This window comes from Aethalodelphis obliquidens, unplaced genomic scaffold, assembly GCF_003676395.1.
Source record: "Aethalodelphis obliquidens isolate GAN/ISIS:26980383/991018 unplaced genomic scaffold, ASM367639v1 scaffold47, whole genome shotgun sequence".
In the NCBI taxonomy this organism is placed as follows: Eukaryota; Metazoa; Chordata; class Mammalia; order Artiodactyla; family Delphinidae; genus Aethalodelphis; species Aethalodelphis obliquidens.
In genome coordinates, this window is record NW_020837991.1 from 4,029,891 (window position 1) to 4,047,570 (window position 17,680).

At 42.4% G+C, this 17,680-nt stretch overlaps 1 protein-coding gene across 11 annotated transcripts in view; it reads left to right on the forward strand.

Moving 5' to 3' along the window:
• Positions 1-14,087: 14,087 nt before the first annotated feature.
• The window catches only part of IWS1 (interacts with SUPT6H, CTD assembly factor 1), a 65,677-nt gene continuing 62,084 nt past the window's right edge, over positions 14,088-17,680 (forward strand). For 4 of the 11 annotated variants that reach the window (XR_003427864.1, XR_003427865.1, XM_027082544.1 and 1 more), the window contains exons 1-2: positions 14,117-14,411; positions 16,476-16,594. Coding sequence is in view for 8 of the 11 variants with exons in the window: in XM_027082544.1 (XP_026938345.1) it covers positions 14,378-14,411; positions 16,476-16,594 (153 nt within the window). In the remaining 3 variants the exon portion in view is untranslated. Of the gene's footprint in view, positions 14,412-16,475; positions 16,595-17,680 lie in introns of all 11 variants that reach the window. The other 7 variants (XM_027082537.1, XM_027082540.1, XM_027082543.1 and 4 more) reach the window with 6 other exon arrangements.

Here is a 17,680-nt window from a genome sequence, read left to right on the forward strand (position 1 = left end):
TTGGCAGAGCTCAGAGGGAGCACCTGAGGGGCAGTTCTCTGAGAGCCTCGGGTTTTCTGTTGCTGAGGTACCCCAAGCCCTGGAAATCAAGAAGAGAGGCTGGGAAGTCAGGGCACGTTATTCCCTGTCACATGTGTGGCCAGACTGGGCTCTCCCATGGCCTAGTGCTACTTCCACAATTCTCCTCAAGGTGCAAATAGTCCGCTAACCTTTAAGAATATGTTTCTGGGACCCGGCGACGAGGGGCCACCGCGTGGCGGCTGGATCAGGGCAACGTCTGTGGGGACCACTGGACGGTGAGGGGAACGACCCCCTCGGGGATGACTCCGGGGGAACCGTGTCCGAGCTGGAGAAAGACACTGAATTCCAGGAGCATGAAAAGATTCTGTCTCCAGATTTTCTTTCAGTTGCCCAGATCCCTGAAATGCTAGCAGAGGGTGTAGATGGAGTTCAACAGAAACTGGAAAAGTTTTTGGATTTCAAAAGTCTTCAAACCTGTTTAAAGGAAGCCAGTCTACTAGATTATTATGTATCTGGATTTTTGTGGGCAAGAGGAATGGACTTTTCTATTAGTCAATATTCAAAATTTATGACTTTACTAGATATGGTACTTCACAATCTTAGAAATTTTTCATTTCTGAAATTGCTATTTTCAAAAGAATTTTATCATAGAAAAAGAAATAGGGACTTCCCTTGTGACACAGTGGTTAAGAATCCACCTGCCAATACAGGGGACACGGGTTCGGTCCCTGGTCTGGGAAGATTCCACATGCCAAGGAACAACTAAGTCCGTGCACCACAATTACTGAGCCTGAGCTCTAGAGCCCGCGAGCCACAACTACTGAAGCTTGCGCGCCTAGAGCCCATGCTCCGCAACAAGAGAAGCCACCGCAGTGAGAAGCCCGTGCACCGCAAGGAAGAGTAGCCCCCGCTCGTTGCAACTAGAGAAAGCCCACATGCAACAACGAAGACCCCAATGCATCCAAAAATAAATAAATAAATAGATAGATAGATAAATTAAAAAAAAAAGAAATGTTCAATAATAATTGAACTCCACTTAGAATGATACAGGAAAGCCTAGTTATCCAGTAATAATTCTGTGTATCTGACAGACATAATACAGGATCTGGAAGGAGGCCATGAGAATTGGACTAATTGACATTCATTAAACCAGATTTTAATTGTTGTATAGTTTTATGCTTCTTTTCTAATTCCTATACATAGAAAAGAATCTAGACTAAACAAATTACAAGTTGGTGTTTATAGTGTCTTCCAAAATTTTAAATTACTTTACTGTCATTTTATTAGTAATTTGGGGACCTAGCACTTATATCCCAGAAAGAGAAGCTAGGTAACCCAGAAATAATTGGATGCAGCAATCAGCCTGTGCTCTCATACCGCTTCTGCACTCTCCCCTTCTACCTCCCTGAAAAATCCACCCCATTAACAAGACATGGCAAGTTTACTAATGGTCTCCTAAGAGAGACAGAAGTTTGCTTGGGATTGGGAAGGTGGGATTCACATGGTTCAGCACAGTTCTCCGCCAGGCCCTCATCCAGGCCACCAGCTGACAATCGCCTCTTCCAAGCAACCAAACCAACCTCGTTTTTGCTAGAGCCTTTCAACTCTCCACCTCCATGCTCTTCGGTCTCGTGTCCATACACCCCTCACTTGTCAGCAAACAAAGGACAATTTGGATACTCCAGTTACCTGGATTCTCCTCAAGATGCAGGGAGCTGTGTGTATATGTGTGTGTGTGTGTGTGTGTGTGTGTACGTGTGTGTGTGTGTGTTTTAAATAATATTTGCCTGCCACAAGTAAACATATGAGAAGATGATAGAAGTTAATATTTGTATTATACACATTAAAAAATTTAAGTCCACGGGAAAAAGAAAAAGAATGTGTTTCTGACTTGAGCCAAAATGCCTCCATGGGACAATCTGTTTCATTCCATTTCTGTCCAATGATCAAACCCATTGTAGTATCACCATAGCAACTAAAACAGAGCACAGTGAGTATTTCATTTCAGCTCTGCCAACACATCATAGAGCGACCTGAAGTGGTTTGTTTCCTGGTAACCCCGAACTTCCCATCTGGTCTACAGCAGCCAAGTTATCCATTAACACTTTAAAATAGCACAGCAGTAAGCATAGACCTCTGTGACAGAGTTACTGTTTAGAGAATTTTATAATTCTCGGTCTCAAAGAGAATGAGCACTTAGTGAGTGCTTTTGGTGTACTGGCTTCATTGCATGCGAACCCATTCAACCCTCATCAAAAACCCTACAAATTTGGGGTGTTTATCCTCATTTCACAGTAAGAAAATTAAAACCAAAGAAGTTAAGAAACTTGCTTAGGTCACATGGCTAAAAGTGGCAGGGGCAAGATTTGAATCGAGGTCAACCTGACTCCAGGGCCAGTGCTCACTGCGCTACATTACACCACACCAACCCTCAAACAAACCTGGACTCCCTCCCCTCCCTCAAAGACAGATAAGACTTCCATTTTTAGAGATTTTTCAGGGAAGGTGCTTCTCCAACTTGCTCATCCTAGCTCAGGATCTGAAGGCCCTTTCGCCTTTCATTTCTGTGATCTCCAAAGTTCAACGGCAGAGGAATATCTGGGGAAAAGCAGGGCTTAAATGTTTCCCCAGAAACAGTTATGCACAGTACAGGACTGTAGGTCACAGAAAACATTCTATCTGGGTAGTTCAGAGTTTCTCAATCTTGGTACTATTGACACTTCAGAGTAGATTATTGTTTATAGGGGCATTGGGAGGAGCTGTCTTGTGCACTGTGGGATTTTTAGGATTTTTAACAGCACCTCTGGCCTCTACCAACTATAGGCACTCCCCTGGTGGTACAATCAAATTGTCTCCAAATATTTCCAAATAGGGGGAAAAACCAGCCCCCACTGAGAACCAATATATAGCTCATAGGTCCAAGTGCAATTACGGCTGGGAAAAAGTGGAGGCCCCCAAGAGTCAGAATGGAATGTCTTCCTGGAAGAGGTGACACCAAAATTGGCCTCCTGGAACGGCAAGAAAACATGGCTCAGAAGATGGGGGAGGGAGCAGGTACAGGGAAGGGGCTACTGGACTGTGTTCCCTAGAGGATCTTGGTTCTGACAAACCAAGGAAATGCCTGTATCATCAGGGAAGCCCAGCTACTGCATCCTCCCTGGATCAGCAGCTGTGAGATAGACATTTCCAGACTGGGTGAAGTTTAGATCCAAAGTCCTTATGGGCCAGGGGGATGTCTACAATCTCTGTCCAGGAGGAATGACTCATTTCTGATTGTGCTTTATCATACCCCGTCTGAGGGACCCACCCAGAGGTTTGTCCAAGGGTTAGGCCGCAGGAGGGGCACTGTTGGGCTGCACCCCGCAGGCCTCTAAGGCCTGCCCTTGCCCAGCTTTAAGACCAAAGGAAGAGCCCAGGGTCAGCGACAGAGACATCAATGGTTTAATGGATGGGGGGAGTCTGAAGCAAGGTCCTGGAGTGACACCCCACTGTGTGCTGTGAAGGGCAGGCAGGACATGGTGGCCAGTTTATAAGGGGAAATTGACGTCAGGTTGGCTCATTAGTTACCAGGGACCAGCAGAGGGACACGCCCCTCACTGTCTTTTTGATAAGAACAATCATTAGCTGAGGCCTGAGGCAAGTATGTAGGAAGGTCAGTCAGGTGAGTAGAATATAGGTGAAGCAGGCACTGGTTGGGCAGGGGATGTACAGAGAGCAAGAGAACAGCTATCTTGAGTGGCCTGACCATACAGGCACAAAATAAGAGTCCCTTTCTCCTCTCTGGAGAGCTGTGGGCAGTCCAGTGAATAAATCTCAGTCTTGGCCTCTGGCACTTAAACCCAGGCCACTGGTTGTAAACAGGGGGACCTCTGCCCCATGGCCAGAATAATGGCATCCTGGTGACTAATATGATTGCCCTGGGGAGGTTGAAGTAGTGGAAGGGGAAAGCAGAACCTGATTATGTGGCAACTCAATAACCAGCTAAATGATGCTGATTTTGATGATGATAATAATACTTTGTCCAGCTCTTGGAAGAGGTTGAGGGTGAGAGGCCCATTGCTAAGAGCTTTATTTCGGAAAAAGGAAGCATTAGAATGCTGGACTCTTACCCCTGGCTGAAATGCTCTGTGTGCACCAAATGCTCTGTGTGTCCTCCTGTTCCCACAGCCGGGATACTCTTTTCAGCCTCACTCATGATTAGGATTGGCCACAGAATGAGGGTAAGTGATATGCTTCACTTCCAGGCCCGGGCCCGTTAAAACCTCCTGTGCCATTCTGCACTGTCTCTCTTCTCCCTTCTGCTGGTGGCATGCAGAGCATCCAGGAGTGGATTCTGAGGCCCTAGGGGATGGTGGAGCCACAATGTGGAAAGAGCCTGGGTTCCTGAATGACTCCAGGGTGCAGAGTACCCTCACTGACCCCACTGCCTATTTACAAGAGCAAGAAATAATTTTTTTGTTTCAAGCCACTAAAATTTGTTGTTGTTGTAATAGTTAACCTTCCATAATTAAAACATGATCCCTCTCCCATCCAAATCGGCCTTCGTCTTTCAAATACCAGCACAAATACTCCTCTCCCAGGAAGTTGGCCCTGACTGCTACAGTTCACTCTAGCCTCGCCCACCTTTCAATTTCTAAGGCAGTCGTTACTCAGATCACATGATTTACCTGTTACCATGTATTTTCTTTTTAGAGTAGGACTTCTGATGGATTGTAAGTTTCTCAAGGCAAGAATTATATGTTAGTTTTTTTGTATCTTCACAGTGCCTGATAATAATAATGATAATAACTAATATATATGTATTATATATATATATATTATGTCCCAGGAATCATTATTTATACATAAACACATTTAATCCTCATAACAACTCTATGAGATAAATACTACTAATACCCCCTAGCACAGAGAGGTTAAGCAATTTGTCCAAGGTCACAAGCTAGAAAGTGACAGAGCCAGGATTCACACCCAGAAACTTGAGTAATGACTAAGCTTCCAGTAATTATACCATCTCAACCATAATTGTTTCAGGACCATTAGCTTGTATGTCCAGTGAAACTGCAGCCCCCTTTGGGCAGGGAGTAATGGTATTGATCCCATTTGTTCAAATACCTGAAGCCGGCAAGGTGGAGAGGAATTGTCACCCACCACTTGCTGGCTGAGGGAACTGCAGGTCGGCTGGAAGCAAACTGTGTGGGCAGGGCAGGATTTGCTCTCAGTGCTGGTATGTATTTACCATCCAGAGGCCTGGAAAATGTGTCCAATAATCCAGGAAAACTCACTCACTGCTACTTTAAACTAGTTTTGAAAAAAAACAACTTTTTTTCTGCATAGTCCCTAAAACTAGAGATTACAACTCCTAGTAACTTCTCCTAAATGTTCTTTTAATTTGTATCTTCTGTTAAATCAACCCAGACTATTAGAGACAAAAGGAAGTCCAGGGTCTTGAGGTGGCCCGTTGTGGAACTGTATTTGGAGATAGGACCTTTAAGGAAGGAATAATTAAGGTTAAACAAGGTCATTAGGGTAGAGCCCTATTCCAATCTGACTGATACCCTTAAGAGATTAGGACACAGACATAAAGAGGGACAAGGCAGAGACCGAGGGAAAAGGCAGCTATCTACAAGCCAGGGAAAGAATCCTCAGAAGAATGCAACCCTGCTGCCACGTTGTTCTGGAACTCCCCACCGCCAGAACTGTGAGAAAATAAATCCCTGTTGTTTAAGCTGCCCAGTCTATGGTATTTGTTACAGCATCCCTAGCAGACTAATATACCAAGTCATCAAGTTTAACATCTCCTGTGATATGTCATATTCATATGATGTAATGAGAGGGTATTTCACCTCTGTGGTATTCTTCCCCCAAACCCATAACCCCAGTCTAATCATGAGAAAAATATCAGGCAAACCAAATCGAGGGACATTCTACACAAGGGGTCCCCATTCCCCCAGCCACGGACTGGTAGTTGTCCGCAGCCTGTCAGGAACTGGACAGGACAGCAGGAGGTGAGCAGTGGGCAAGCAAAGCGAAGCTCCACCTGCCCCTCCCCATCGCTCCCCATTGCTCGCATTACTGCCTGAACCATACCCCCCAACCACCGTGGACACATTGTCTTCCACGAAACTGGTCCCTGGTGCCGAAAGGGTTGGGGACTGCTGTAATCTACACACTATTTTTCCAGGATGCCTCAAAACTGTCAAGATCATGAAAAACAAGGGAAGTTTGAGAAACTGTCATAGACCAGTGGAGACTGAGGAGATAGTTAAGTGCAACGTGGTATCCTGGTTGGGGTCCTAGGACAAAGAAAGGACATCAGTAGAAAAACTGTTGACATTTAAATAAAGTTTAGGGACTTCCCTTGTGGCTTAGTGACTAAGAATCCGCTTGTTAATGCAGGGGACACGGGTTCGAGCCCTGGTCCAGGAAGATCCCACCTGCCGCAGAGGAACTAAGGCCCTGCACCACAACTGTTGAGCTTGCGCTCTAGAGCCCACAAGCCACAACTACTGAGCCCGCATGCCACAACTCCTGAAGCCTGTGCGCCTAGAGCCCATGCTGCACAACAAGAGAAGCCACCATAATGAGAAGCCCGTGTGCCGCAACTAGAGGAAGACCGCTCGCAGCAGCAAAGACCCAATGCAGCCAAAAATAAACAAAGAAATAAATAAATAATATTGAAAAATAAACAAAGTTTAGAGTTTAGTTAATGGTATGTATCAGTGTTGGTTTCTGGGTTTTGACAAAACGGATGACAAGTGGTAATGCAGGTTGTTAATATTAAGGGAACCTGGATGAGGGATATATGGAAATTAAACTATCTTTGCAAATTTTCTGTAAATCTAAAATTATTCCAAAATTTTAAATGTATTATAAAACAAAAAATCCATTTGAGCCCCTGCTTTCAATTGTTTGGGGATCCATACCAAGGATTACATTTGTTGGGTCATATGGTAATCCTATGTTTAACTTTTTGAGGGATGGCCAAACTTTTTCACAGTGGCTGCACAATTTTACATTCCCACTAGCAACTGTATAAAGATTTCAATTTCTCTATAGCCTCACCAACACTTGTTGGTTTCTATCATTTTGATTACAGTCATTCTAGTTGGTGTGACACGGTATCCTGCTGTGGTTTTGATTTGCATTTTTCTAATGACCAATGATGCTGAGTATATTTTCATGCGCTTATCGGCCACTTGTATTTATATCTTCTTTGGAGAAATGTCTCCTCAAGTCCTTTGCCCATTTTTGAATTGGGCTATTTGTCCTCTTGTTACTGAATTGTAGGAGTTCTTCATATATCTTAGATATTCAGCCCTTATCAGATATATGATTTTCAAAAATGTTCTCCTATTCTGTGGGTTCTTTTCACTCTCTTGATAGTGCTCCTTTGGTGTACAGAAGTTTTTAGTTTGAACCAAGTCCACTTTATCTATTTTTGTTGTTATTGCCTATGCTTTTGGTGTCATATTTAAGAAACCATCGTTAAATCTAAGGTCACGTAGATTTGCTTGTATGTTTTCTTCTAAAAGTTTTATACCTTTAGCCCTTACATTTAGATCTTTGATCCATTTTGAATTAATTTTTGTATATGGTATAAGATAAGGGTCCAACTTTATTTTTTTGGTATGTTGATGTCCAGTTTTCCTGTTACCGTTTGTTGAAGAGACTGTTCTTTCTCCACTGAACACTCTTGGCACCCTTGTCAAAAATCAGTTGGCTATAGATGTGAGGGTTTATTTCTGGTTCTCAATTCTATTCTATTGGTCTATATGTCTATCCTTATGCCAATGCCACACTGTTTGGATTAATGAAGCTTTGTAGTAAATTTTGAAATCAAGAAGTGAAAGTCCCCCACCTTTGTTCTTATTCAAAATTGTTTTAACTCCAGGAATTCCTTGCAATTGCATATGTATTTTAGGACAGGTTTATCTACTTCTGAAAAAAAAACACTATTGGGATTATGGTAGGGATTACATTGAATCTGTAGATAGATCATTTGGGGTATTATTACCATCTTAACAATATTAAGTCTTCCAATCCATGAACATGAGATAGCTTTTTATTTATTTATATCTTCTTTAATTGTTTTAACAATGTTTTATATTTTCAGTGCACAAGGCTTCCACTTCCTTGGTTAACTATATTCCTAAGCATTTTATTCTTTTTGATGTTTTTAGAATTGTTTTCTTAATTTTCTTTTCAGGTTGTTCATTACTAGTGTATACAAAAAAATTAACCTTTGAGTGTTGATTTTGTATTGCAATTTTGCTCTTCCTAGCAGCATTATTCCCAGTAGCCAAAAGGTGGCAACTATTCAAGTGTTCATCAACAGAAGAATGGATAAACAAAATGTGGTATATACATACAATTGAATATTATTTAGCGATAAAAAAATGAAGTTATGACACATTCTACAACATGGATGAACCTTGAAAATATGCTGAGTGAAATAAGCCAGTTCCAAAAGGGCAAATATTGTATGGAATATCTAGAATAGGCATATTCACTGAGAAAGAAAGTAGATTAGAAGTTACCAGGGGCTGTGGGTAAGGGAAAATGCGGAGTTATTGTTCAATGGGTACGGAGATTCTGTTTGGGATGTGAAAATTTTTGGAAATATTTGGTGATGGTTACATGACATTATGAATGTAGTTAATGCCAGTGAATTGTGCACTTAAAAATAGATAAAATGGCAAGTTTTATGTTATATATATATTTTTACTAATATAAAAAATATTTTTAAAAAAGGCTGTGAAGGTCACTTGGTTCGACCATGGTTCCAAAGCTGAACCCCTTTATGACACACAGGTAGTCTCTGCTCCCACACTTCCAGTGATATGGTCCTCACCACAAGCCAAAACCAAAACCAAAACCAACTAAGACAAAACAAAAACAGAGAGTCCTTAACTTGAATAATTGTTCAGCCACACACATAATTGTGCGTTGAAGAGGCTTTGCTCAGGGCAGGGCACACACCTATGGTTTCTATAAAAGGCAAGACCAGAATCCATGAAGATATCTCTGCCTGGATCACTGGGCCTAAAGATGGGGCCCAATCATAGCAGGTTGGTCCGGGTAGCTTCCACACCATGGGCAACTGGAGACTGGCACTTCCGGTTTTCAAGTTATGGTCTGTAAGCTTTCAAGATATGGGCTGTAAGTTAGTGGGCTGTGAAGTTAATTTGATATGCTGCCTTAAAACAATAAAACAGCCAGTTATTTTGCCAGCAAAATGTTCATTCATGTCCACGACATGCAATCTATAGTGAACTGCAATCTCACCCAGCGAACAAAAGAGAGGTCCATTTTCTTTATAGAGAAGGGGGCATTGGGAGGGGCTGTTAAACGGAGTCCATTGGAGGAAACTGGGAGTTTGAAGTGTAGTGGCTTTTCATTGGCTAAGGTGTGACCGTTTCTCATTGGCTGCCTATTGCCAGGCAAGAAAAATTTCTTCCTTCCTCCTGCTGGGTAGTAAAGCAGTAATCTTCTTCCTGTTGGACATGCAAAGATACTTCTTTCTGTCGGGTCTGTAACTGATGTGGAGCAGTAGCGCATAAGAGCTCCCCTTTCTGACCTTCTGACTCCATTTTAAATGAGGCTTCTGCTTATCAATTTTCACAGATATAACATGACAAAATTACATAGAGTTGTATAGGAGTTATCACGTGGAGCAAGAGTAAATGTTATGTGTTTATTAAAAACCTTAAAAGCTTATTCCCACCCTCTTTCCTTGTCCTCCCTTCCCCTGACAGACACCAATATTTTGTTTTTTATACGATTTTCAAATTTAAAAGATATAGTTACAAATATATGTTCTCCTCCCCTTTTCACAAAAGATGACATACTGTTTTGCACTTTGCATTTTTTCACAGCTTATAAATCTTTTATATATCAGTACATAAGAGAGTTTTCTTGTTTTTTGTTATAGCTACGTAACATTCCATTGTACAGGTGTATCATAATTTTGTGATCATTCCTGTTTGGACATTTAGGTTATTTCCAGTATTTTTCAAATAGTGCTGCAATGAATAATTTTGTAGATACATTATTTGCACATAGTAAAGTATATTTGTAGGATACATTTTCTGAAGTGCAATTGCTAGGCTAAAGGGCATATGCATTTGTAATTTTTATAAACATTGCTAGATTGCTTTTTTTAGGGAGCTACACTAACATACTCCCACCAGCACCCTATGAGAGGGCCTCTCACTCCATAGCCTCGCCAATGGAATGTTATCAGATTTTTGCAACCTGAGAAGTGAAAATTAGTATCTCAATATAATTTTAATTTGCTTTTATCTTACTTTAGGATATATTTTCATGCATCTTAAGGTCATTAAAATTTTCTCGGGACTTCCCTGGTGGCACAGTGGTTAAGAATCCACCTGCCAACGCAGGGGACACGGGATCGATCCCTGGTCCGGGAAGATCCCACATGCCGCGGAGCAACAAAACCCATGCACCACAATTACTGAGCCTGCAAACCACAACTACTGAAGCCCATGCACTTAGAGCCTGTGCTCCGCAACAAGAGAAGCCACCGCAATGAGAAGCCGGTGCAGCGCAACGAAAAGTAGCCCCCGCTAGCTGCAACTAGAGAAAGCCCACGCACAGCAATGAAGACCCAACACAGCCAAAAATAAATAAAGGAATAAATAAATTTATTTAAAAAAACCTTGTTCCTTATAAAAAATTTTTTCTCTTTTGTGAATTGCCATATCCTTTGCCCATTTTTCTATTGAGTTATTAGTCTTATTGATTTCTAGGGGCTCTGTATTCATTAGGGAGATTAGCCCTTTGGTCTATGATATGAGTTGAAAAATACTTTTTTTTAAACTTCCTAATCATTTATCCTTTGGTTTCGATAATGGTGTGTTGATTTTGCTACGCATATGTTTTTACATTTATTTTATTATTTTTTAAAGTTTTTATGTTTAGTCAAAATTTTCAGCCTTTTATGGCTTTTAGCTTTCAATCTTTGTTAGAAAGTTCTTTTCCCTCTATTTTTATGAAGGAATTCTTAGGTTGGGTTTTTGTTTGCTGTTTTGGTTGTTCACATAAATAATGTTATACCATTTATAGTAGTCTATGACCGTTTTGTTCACTTCATATATTGTGGAGATCCTTCCATGTGAGAGCTGAAGACTCAATTCAATTGTATTAGTGGCGGGGTGGAGTGCCATGGTACTGATGTTTAGTGATTCATTAAACACTATTAATGGGCTTTCAAGCGAGTCCCACTTTTCAATATTACAAATGACTTGGCAGGACACATCTTGCGTGTGTCCTAGTGAGTCATGGGGCTGGGGTGTGAGAACAGTGCACAGACCTGGGGAGCAGGCTTAGAACGCACTTGTTTCTTTCATTTCTTCACCGACAGGGCCCTCTAGTGGCTCAAGCACAAGAAGGCAGGTCAGACTTGGAGACCTGGCTTCTCTGACATAGAATAATGAAATTAAAGGGCCTTGAAATCTTCTGATTCAACTCCCTCATTTGACACAATAAGCTCAGAGCTTGACCCAGAGCCCAGATCTCTGAGCCCCCAGTATGAAACTCTGCCAGTGCCAGGCTGTTCTTTATATTGTGTAACATTTCACTCCCAGACATGTTCATCAAGTTACAGTGTCTCAAAAGGCTGGCCAGATAAATCTTATATGTCTCTGGGTTATCAGCCAAGGGAAAGAGAGTTCTGGATAGCTGCAAGCTCACTTCTCCCTTCCTCTCTTCTCTGTCCTTATTATCCTTGGTGGGAAAAACAGCCTCCCCCACTGAGAGCCTCTCTACCACCACCAGCATGGACCAGCTGTGCTGGGACTGGAGAGAGGAATGAGGAGAGATGGTGGTCTCCAAGATGCAAGGCAGCCAGGACTCAGAAAAGCACACCTGTGCTGCTCCAGGATTTCTCCACTGGGGGCTCTGAAGGACAGCTAGCTGGTGAAAAGGGACTCTGGAAAACTTTCCTGGAGCTGCATTTGCATTTACAGGCACAATGCTTTGACTAAGACTCTATGTTTATTTCAAAAAGTTTGTCCTGTCTCACTAAGTTAATGGCTTCTTGAGTACAAAAAATAGATCTGACACTTCCTTACAGCCTTCTGGGGCTCCGCACATTACTGTGTGTTCAGTCCACTTCTATCTCTCCATTCTCCAAACCGCCAGGACAGTTAGAATCTTTATGTTAAAATTCAGCAATTATCCTCTTGTAATTACATCGTTTAGCCCAATTACTTTCACGGCTGTTGGTCTTGTACCTTTGGTGAAATTACAAGTTCTTTATTGGCAGGATTTGCACTGGATTCCCTTCCATTTAATCTCTTCCTGGACTTCTGCCCTATTCACCTTGCCTTATTACATAGGTACAATCTCACCCACTCTCTTTAGAAGAGAGCTTAGATCCTGGGGCCTCTTCTATTAAATGGAAGGAAATGAATATTTTAATTTTGCATTTTGGTTCCAGGCACCATTAATTCCTTTCTCTTATAATTCTCACAACAGCCTGAGAAGATGTCATTCTTACAGCTGAAGGGGCAGACTTGGATTTCAAAGCTGGTTTCCACTATACAGGGGAAAGAATGTCCATGAACTCTCTTGCAAGAAAATGACAATTTCCAGAGAAACCATCCCTCTCTCTTCCTTCTCTTTTCATAGCCTTCTCTGGAGCCTAGAACTGGGTTCTGCCAGCATATTCTGACTGGCTAACAAAGGGTTCCAGGATTATCAAAGCTGGAATGTGGCTTCACTTAAAGGCATTTTGAGAATTCATAGCAAAGCTAGCATCAGGGAATTCACATATCTCAACTCCAAGGTAGGAGATGGACCTTTCAGGGCACCACATGAGGCCTTACAGCAGGCTAGGCATGCCCAGAAATCCAGTTCAAGGTGTATGCTTTGTCACTAACAAAAGGCCCTAATTCTGCAACTCTATACCTGCTGGGGAACATTTGCTTATACCTCCTCTGGCCCTCCTCCAATCCAAAGGTAGTAACATTGTCCTCTTTATTTAAGAGAAAAACAAACAAGCAAGGAAATAGATTTTATTTGGGGTATTGCAATAGGGAGAGCACACCAGATATGAAGATCAGAATGTCTAGGTTGTGTGGTTTTGTCTTAGGCTTTCATAGGGAGGAAGGTGGGATGATTTATAGTCGGGATTGATTTGCAATCAGAAGTTTCAATCAGTCAAGTGAACAGAAAATATTTATCTCCGTATCTAGCTAGTTTTAGAGGGCAAAGATTTGAACAGGAAGTTTGAGGATCTGAGTCCGCCCTTATGAGCAGGTTCAGAAAAATGGGGAAAGGTCTTTGGCCTTGTCACGGGTAAACAAGGGGGTCTTCTGTAAGTCTTACAGGACTCATGAAAAAGGGTGGAGAGTGAGTTTTACCTAAGAGATAGGGACAAGGATGGTTCTTTACAGTGAGCCGTTCTGGGAACACTGACAGGTCAGGAAGTTTCTAACCATTGTTGTTTCCTGGGAGCATATAGTGCTCAAGTCAAGTTCAACAGTGTGACTTCCTCAAGATTTCATTAGGGGGGACTCTTCTGGAAGCAAAAACCTGTACTTCGTATTGTTGACCAAATGGCTTTTTAAGATGAAAGTTAAGTCGTTATTTTAAAAAAGAAAGGAAGAAAAATGCCTTGAAAAGAGGCCCTTTTGATCACGCCACTCGGTAACTCAGCCTACTTCGCCAGGTTTCGAACTACAAGTCCCAGAGGGCAATGCGCTACTTCCTCCCAGTACTAAGGGCGGGAATCAAGCGCCTCGCTGCATTATGGGAACAACACTTAATTTCCGTATGATGGAAAATTTAATTTTAGCGGGTCTTCATTTTTCAGAAGAGTAAATTAGAAGGTCCTCGAACAAGGCGCGGACGGAGAACCCATACAGTAACATTATCATCTCCATGGGGAACGGACCAGGTTCCTCCAAGGGAAGGTTTTAACCGCAGCCGCGGCTCCCGCTCAATTTTCCCAGTAGTCTCCTTTCCGGTCGTGTCGTGCGTCATTACCGTTGCGCCTTCTCATTGGCCGGATGACAGGTGACGGCGCCTGCGCACTGAATTCTTTTGAGGGTCGTGGGCAGGCGCCATTTTGGCCCTAGAGGTGCTTCTGGGAAGTAGTGCGGTGACCCACACATCTTGCCAGCCTTCCGGGTACGGCCTCGTCTGCCCGGGCTTTCTAGGTCGAAGTGTTCGCGTCTGCAGCTGTTGCTGCCTTAATCTCCGCAGCCTCCAAGGCCTCTAGTCGGGTGGGAGCCTTTGAGCACCGGGCCGCGCCGTCGGTGGTCACAGAGCCGGGAAGGAGGTGACGGGGGCGGCGCGGGGCGCAGACACTCCCCGCCGAGACCCGCCTGCCATGGATTCGGAATATTACAGCGGCGACCAGTCAGGTGGGGCCCGGACCTAGGGGACAGGGCTGGGGGCGGAGCGGTTACTTGGCCGGGCTTGGCCTCGCACTCCCGCGGGGGAGGGGTGGGGAGGGGAGGGACGCCCCGGAGACTTCCCCTCCGCCGACCGGGTCTAATGGGGAGTGAGGCTGAGCGCTGAGAGCCCGCCGACGGGCTGCGGCCCCCGAAGTTAGAACCTCGGAGAGGGAATTTTAGAGGGACAGTTGTCTTTTGAATCGGCGAAGGACGTTGCTGCATTAGGGAGCCACTTCCATATATCAGACACTTACTGTGTGCAAAGTACGAGGGAAGGTCTACTGATAGGGGATTTTTTTCAGGAGTTGAGAGTGATTTTCGAGAATCCGAGGGAGTTAGCTGTTCAGTGGGGTTGCAGGATCTTATGTAGACTTTTCACTAGGAGTTGGTACTAGTTTGATCTCGCCTGCAAACTAGTTTCTCCCATTAAAGAACAAACACGTAGGACCCGTATTTGAGTTGTATACATATTTTACAATAAGGCGTGTTCCTCTGGGGCTTACTAGCGATTTTTGTTCCTTTCCTTCACCTTGAGATCTTGCCCCTTTCTCCTCACTGAAGTTCTCCTTTCTTTTCCTGTTTAGTCTGTAAACACGCCCCCCCCCCCCCCCCCGCTAACACCGTGCTAGCCACCGGAGATCCAAAGACGAATAAGGCAGAACCTCGTGGGGAATAAAAACGTTACTTTTGCTTTCCTATTGTGTCCTAGTTCCATTGAGTATTCTCTATCAAAAGGGCTTAAATAATTTTCTAAGCGTTAATTACTCTGTTGTGTTTTGAGTTCACTTCGATTCCTTATCATGTGACGGCGAATAGTAGTGACTGCAAACACGTTTCCAAACACATACTGCTCTTTTGCTTTAAACGGTTTCCTGATGTTTTCAAAAATAGTTGTCAGTTCATTTGTGTTTTTAAATTACTTTAAAATAAGTAATCATATGTAATACGTGTATATAACGGGCTGAAAGACATGAAAAGTTAGCAATTTCCTGACTTTTCATTTTTTTAGCCATTTTTTGACGTTCATCCCTGTATTCCTAACTTATGCTATCTCGTTGCATCATTTTTAGGCATTGTGTAACGATTTCCTATTATGCTAGGACAGGGTCTTAGCCTCTCTGTGCCCTCTTTCCCCCATATTCTAACCATTGAAGCATAAGTTTTCGTTACACTTCAGAATTTTTTATGACTATATGATAAGAGTATTAAATATTAAATATATATGTTCTTTACTCCTTAGCTAAGTAGAGAAGCTCATTAGTATGATACTGATTTCATTCTTACACATTTTTTGATTTTCCTATAGTTGAGTGCTTCATTTTTAAAAATTTATTTATTTTTAGTAAACTCCTTACCAAGGCTTCCCATATTCTCCAACAACTCTAAATTCCTCTCAGTACAATTTTACTTTGTATTTTTAAAGTATTGGTTAAAGATCGGTAACAATTCGTTTTATAACAGTATAGTAGTATATGCTTTACTTTAAGGAGTTTACACTATTTCTGGACTGGAGTTCCTTGTGCTCTTCATTCGTAAACAAATACTGTACCAGACAGTGTTCTGGGCTCCAGGGATTCAGCAGTGAACCAAAAATCCCTGTTCTTTTGGCACTTTCATTCAAGCGAGGAGAGAAGCACATTAAACAAAACTAACCTGGAAAGTCATGTAGTACATCCGAAGGTGGTAAGTAAGTGCTATGGAGAAAATAGACTCAGTTATTTTAACATAAAGTTGAAATAAAGTGCACACTATTAGTTTGTTGACTTGGTCCTTAGTGATATTTATTAAGCTTCATATTCCTTTAATGATATATTCTCGCTGCCACATGTGTCAACAATACAAGTTATGATTATTGGTATTTATGTAAGTATTGTACTGTTGTCTTATTCCCAAATTAGCATCATTAGTTATGCTTCATCAGTGCTCTTACACTTGTTCTTGCTCTTACATTTTTCTTGATTCATTGTGTTCATTTCAGTTGTAGATGTCGTCCATCTTACACCTTAAGTGGGTTTTTGTTTTATTTTTAAGCAGATGATGGTGGCGCTACCCCAGTACAGGATGAACGGGATTCAGGGTCAGACGTTGAGGATGATGTAAATGAGCAGCACTCTGGATCAGACACTGGAAGTGTAGAACGTCATTCAGAGGTATTGGCTAAACAACATCTTTGGGGAGGCTTTTCCCTTGCATATTCTATGAGACCTGTTTTATTTAGGAGTTGTAGAGACCTTGTCTTAGGGTCTAGGCTTCAAACCCTTCAAAAATGATAGAGAACTGCTTTAAAAGTAAATAAATAGGGATAGTCTGGTTACTTATGAAATCACAGGGAAATAAGTATTGATTGAGTCCCCTTTTGGATATTAGGCAGTTTCAACTGTGCTTATTGATTCAGAAAATAGGCCAGGCTTTTGATATTTGACTAGGCTTCCCCATTCCCAGAATGATGTCTTAGTGGGGCAGTGTGGATTTGCAATCTGAAGAAACATCAATTGAAATAGAAAGTTATGGTGGTTATCACCTATTGAATTTATATGATTTTAATTTGCTTCCCTGGTTATACAGTCTGTACTGCACAATGTTAACAAAATAAAATTGGGACTTTTTCCAATAATTCAGGTGTAAGTTTTTGGTAAACACAAACTGAAACGTAGGAATGATAAAGATGGCCAATATACCATATATTTTGCTTGACTACACATGCACAGAAAATTGTCCAATTTTAAGTAGTAGATGCAGTTGTTAGAGATTGTATTATTGACTCTGTCCTTTGACATATCACTAGTATATTCATATATCCAACAAATATTTTTTGAGCACCTGCTACGTGTCAGGCTCTTTTGAGTGACTAAATGAGGTTCCACTGCCACAAAAATCCTCTCCTTGGATTTATTTTCCAGCAGGGGGAGAAAGACATTAAACAATATACACTTTTTAAAAAAAAATTTTTTTATTTTTGGCTGCATTGGGTCTTCGTTGCCGCACATGGGCTTTCTCTAGTTGCGGCGAACGGGGGCTACTCTTTGTTGTGGTGAGCGGGCTTCTCATTGTGGTGGCTTCTTTTGTTGCGGAGGACGGGCTCTAGGCGTGTGGGCTTCAGTAGTTGTGGCACGCGGGCTCAGTAGTTGTGGCTTGTGGGCTCTAGAGCGCAGGCTCAGTAGTTGTGGCGCATGGGCTTAGTTGCTCTGCAATATGTGGGATCTTCCCGGACCAGGGCCAAATCCGTGTCCCCTGTC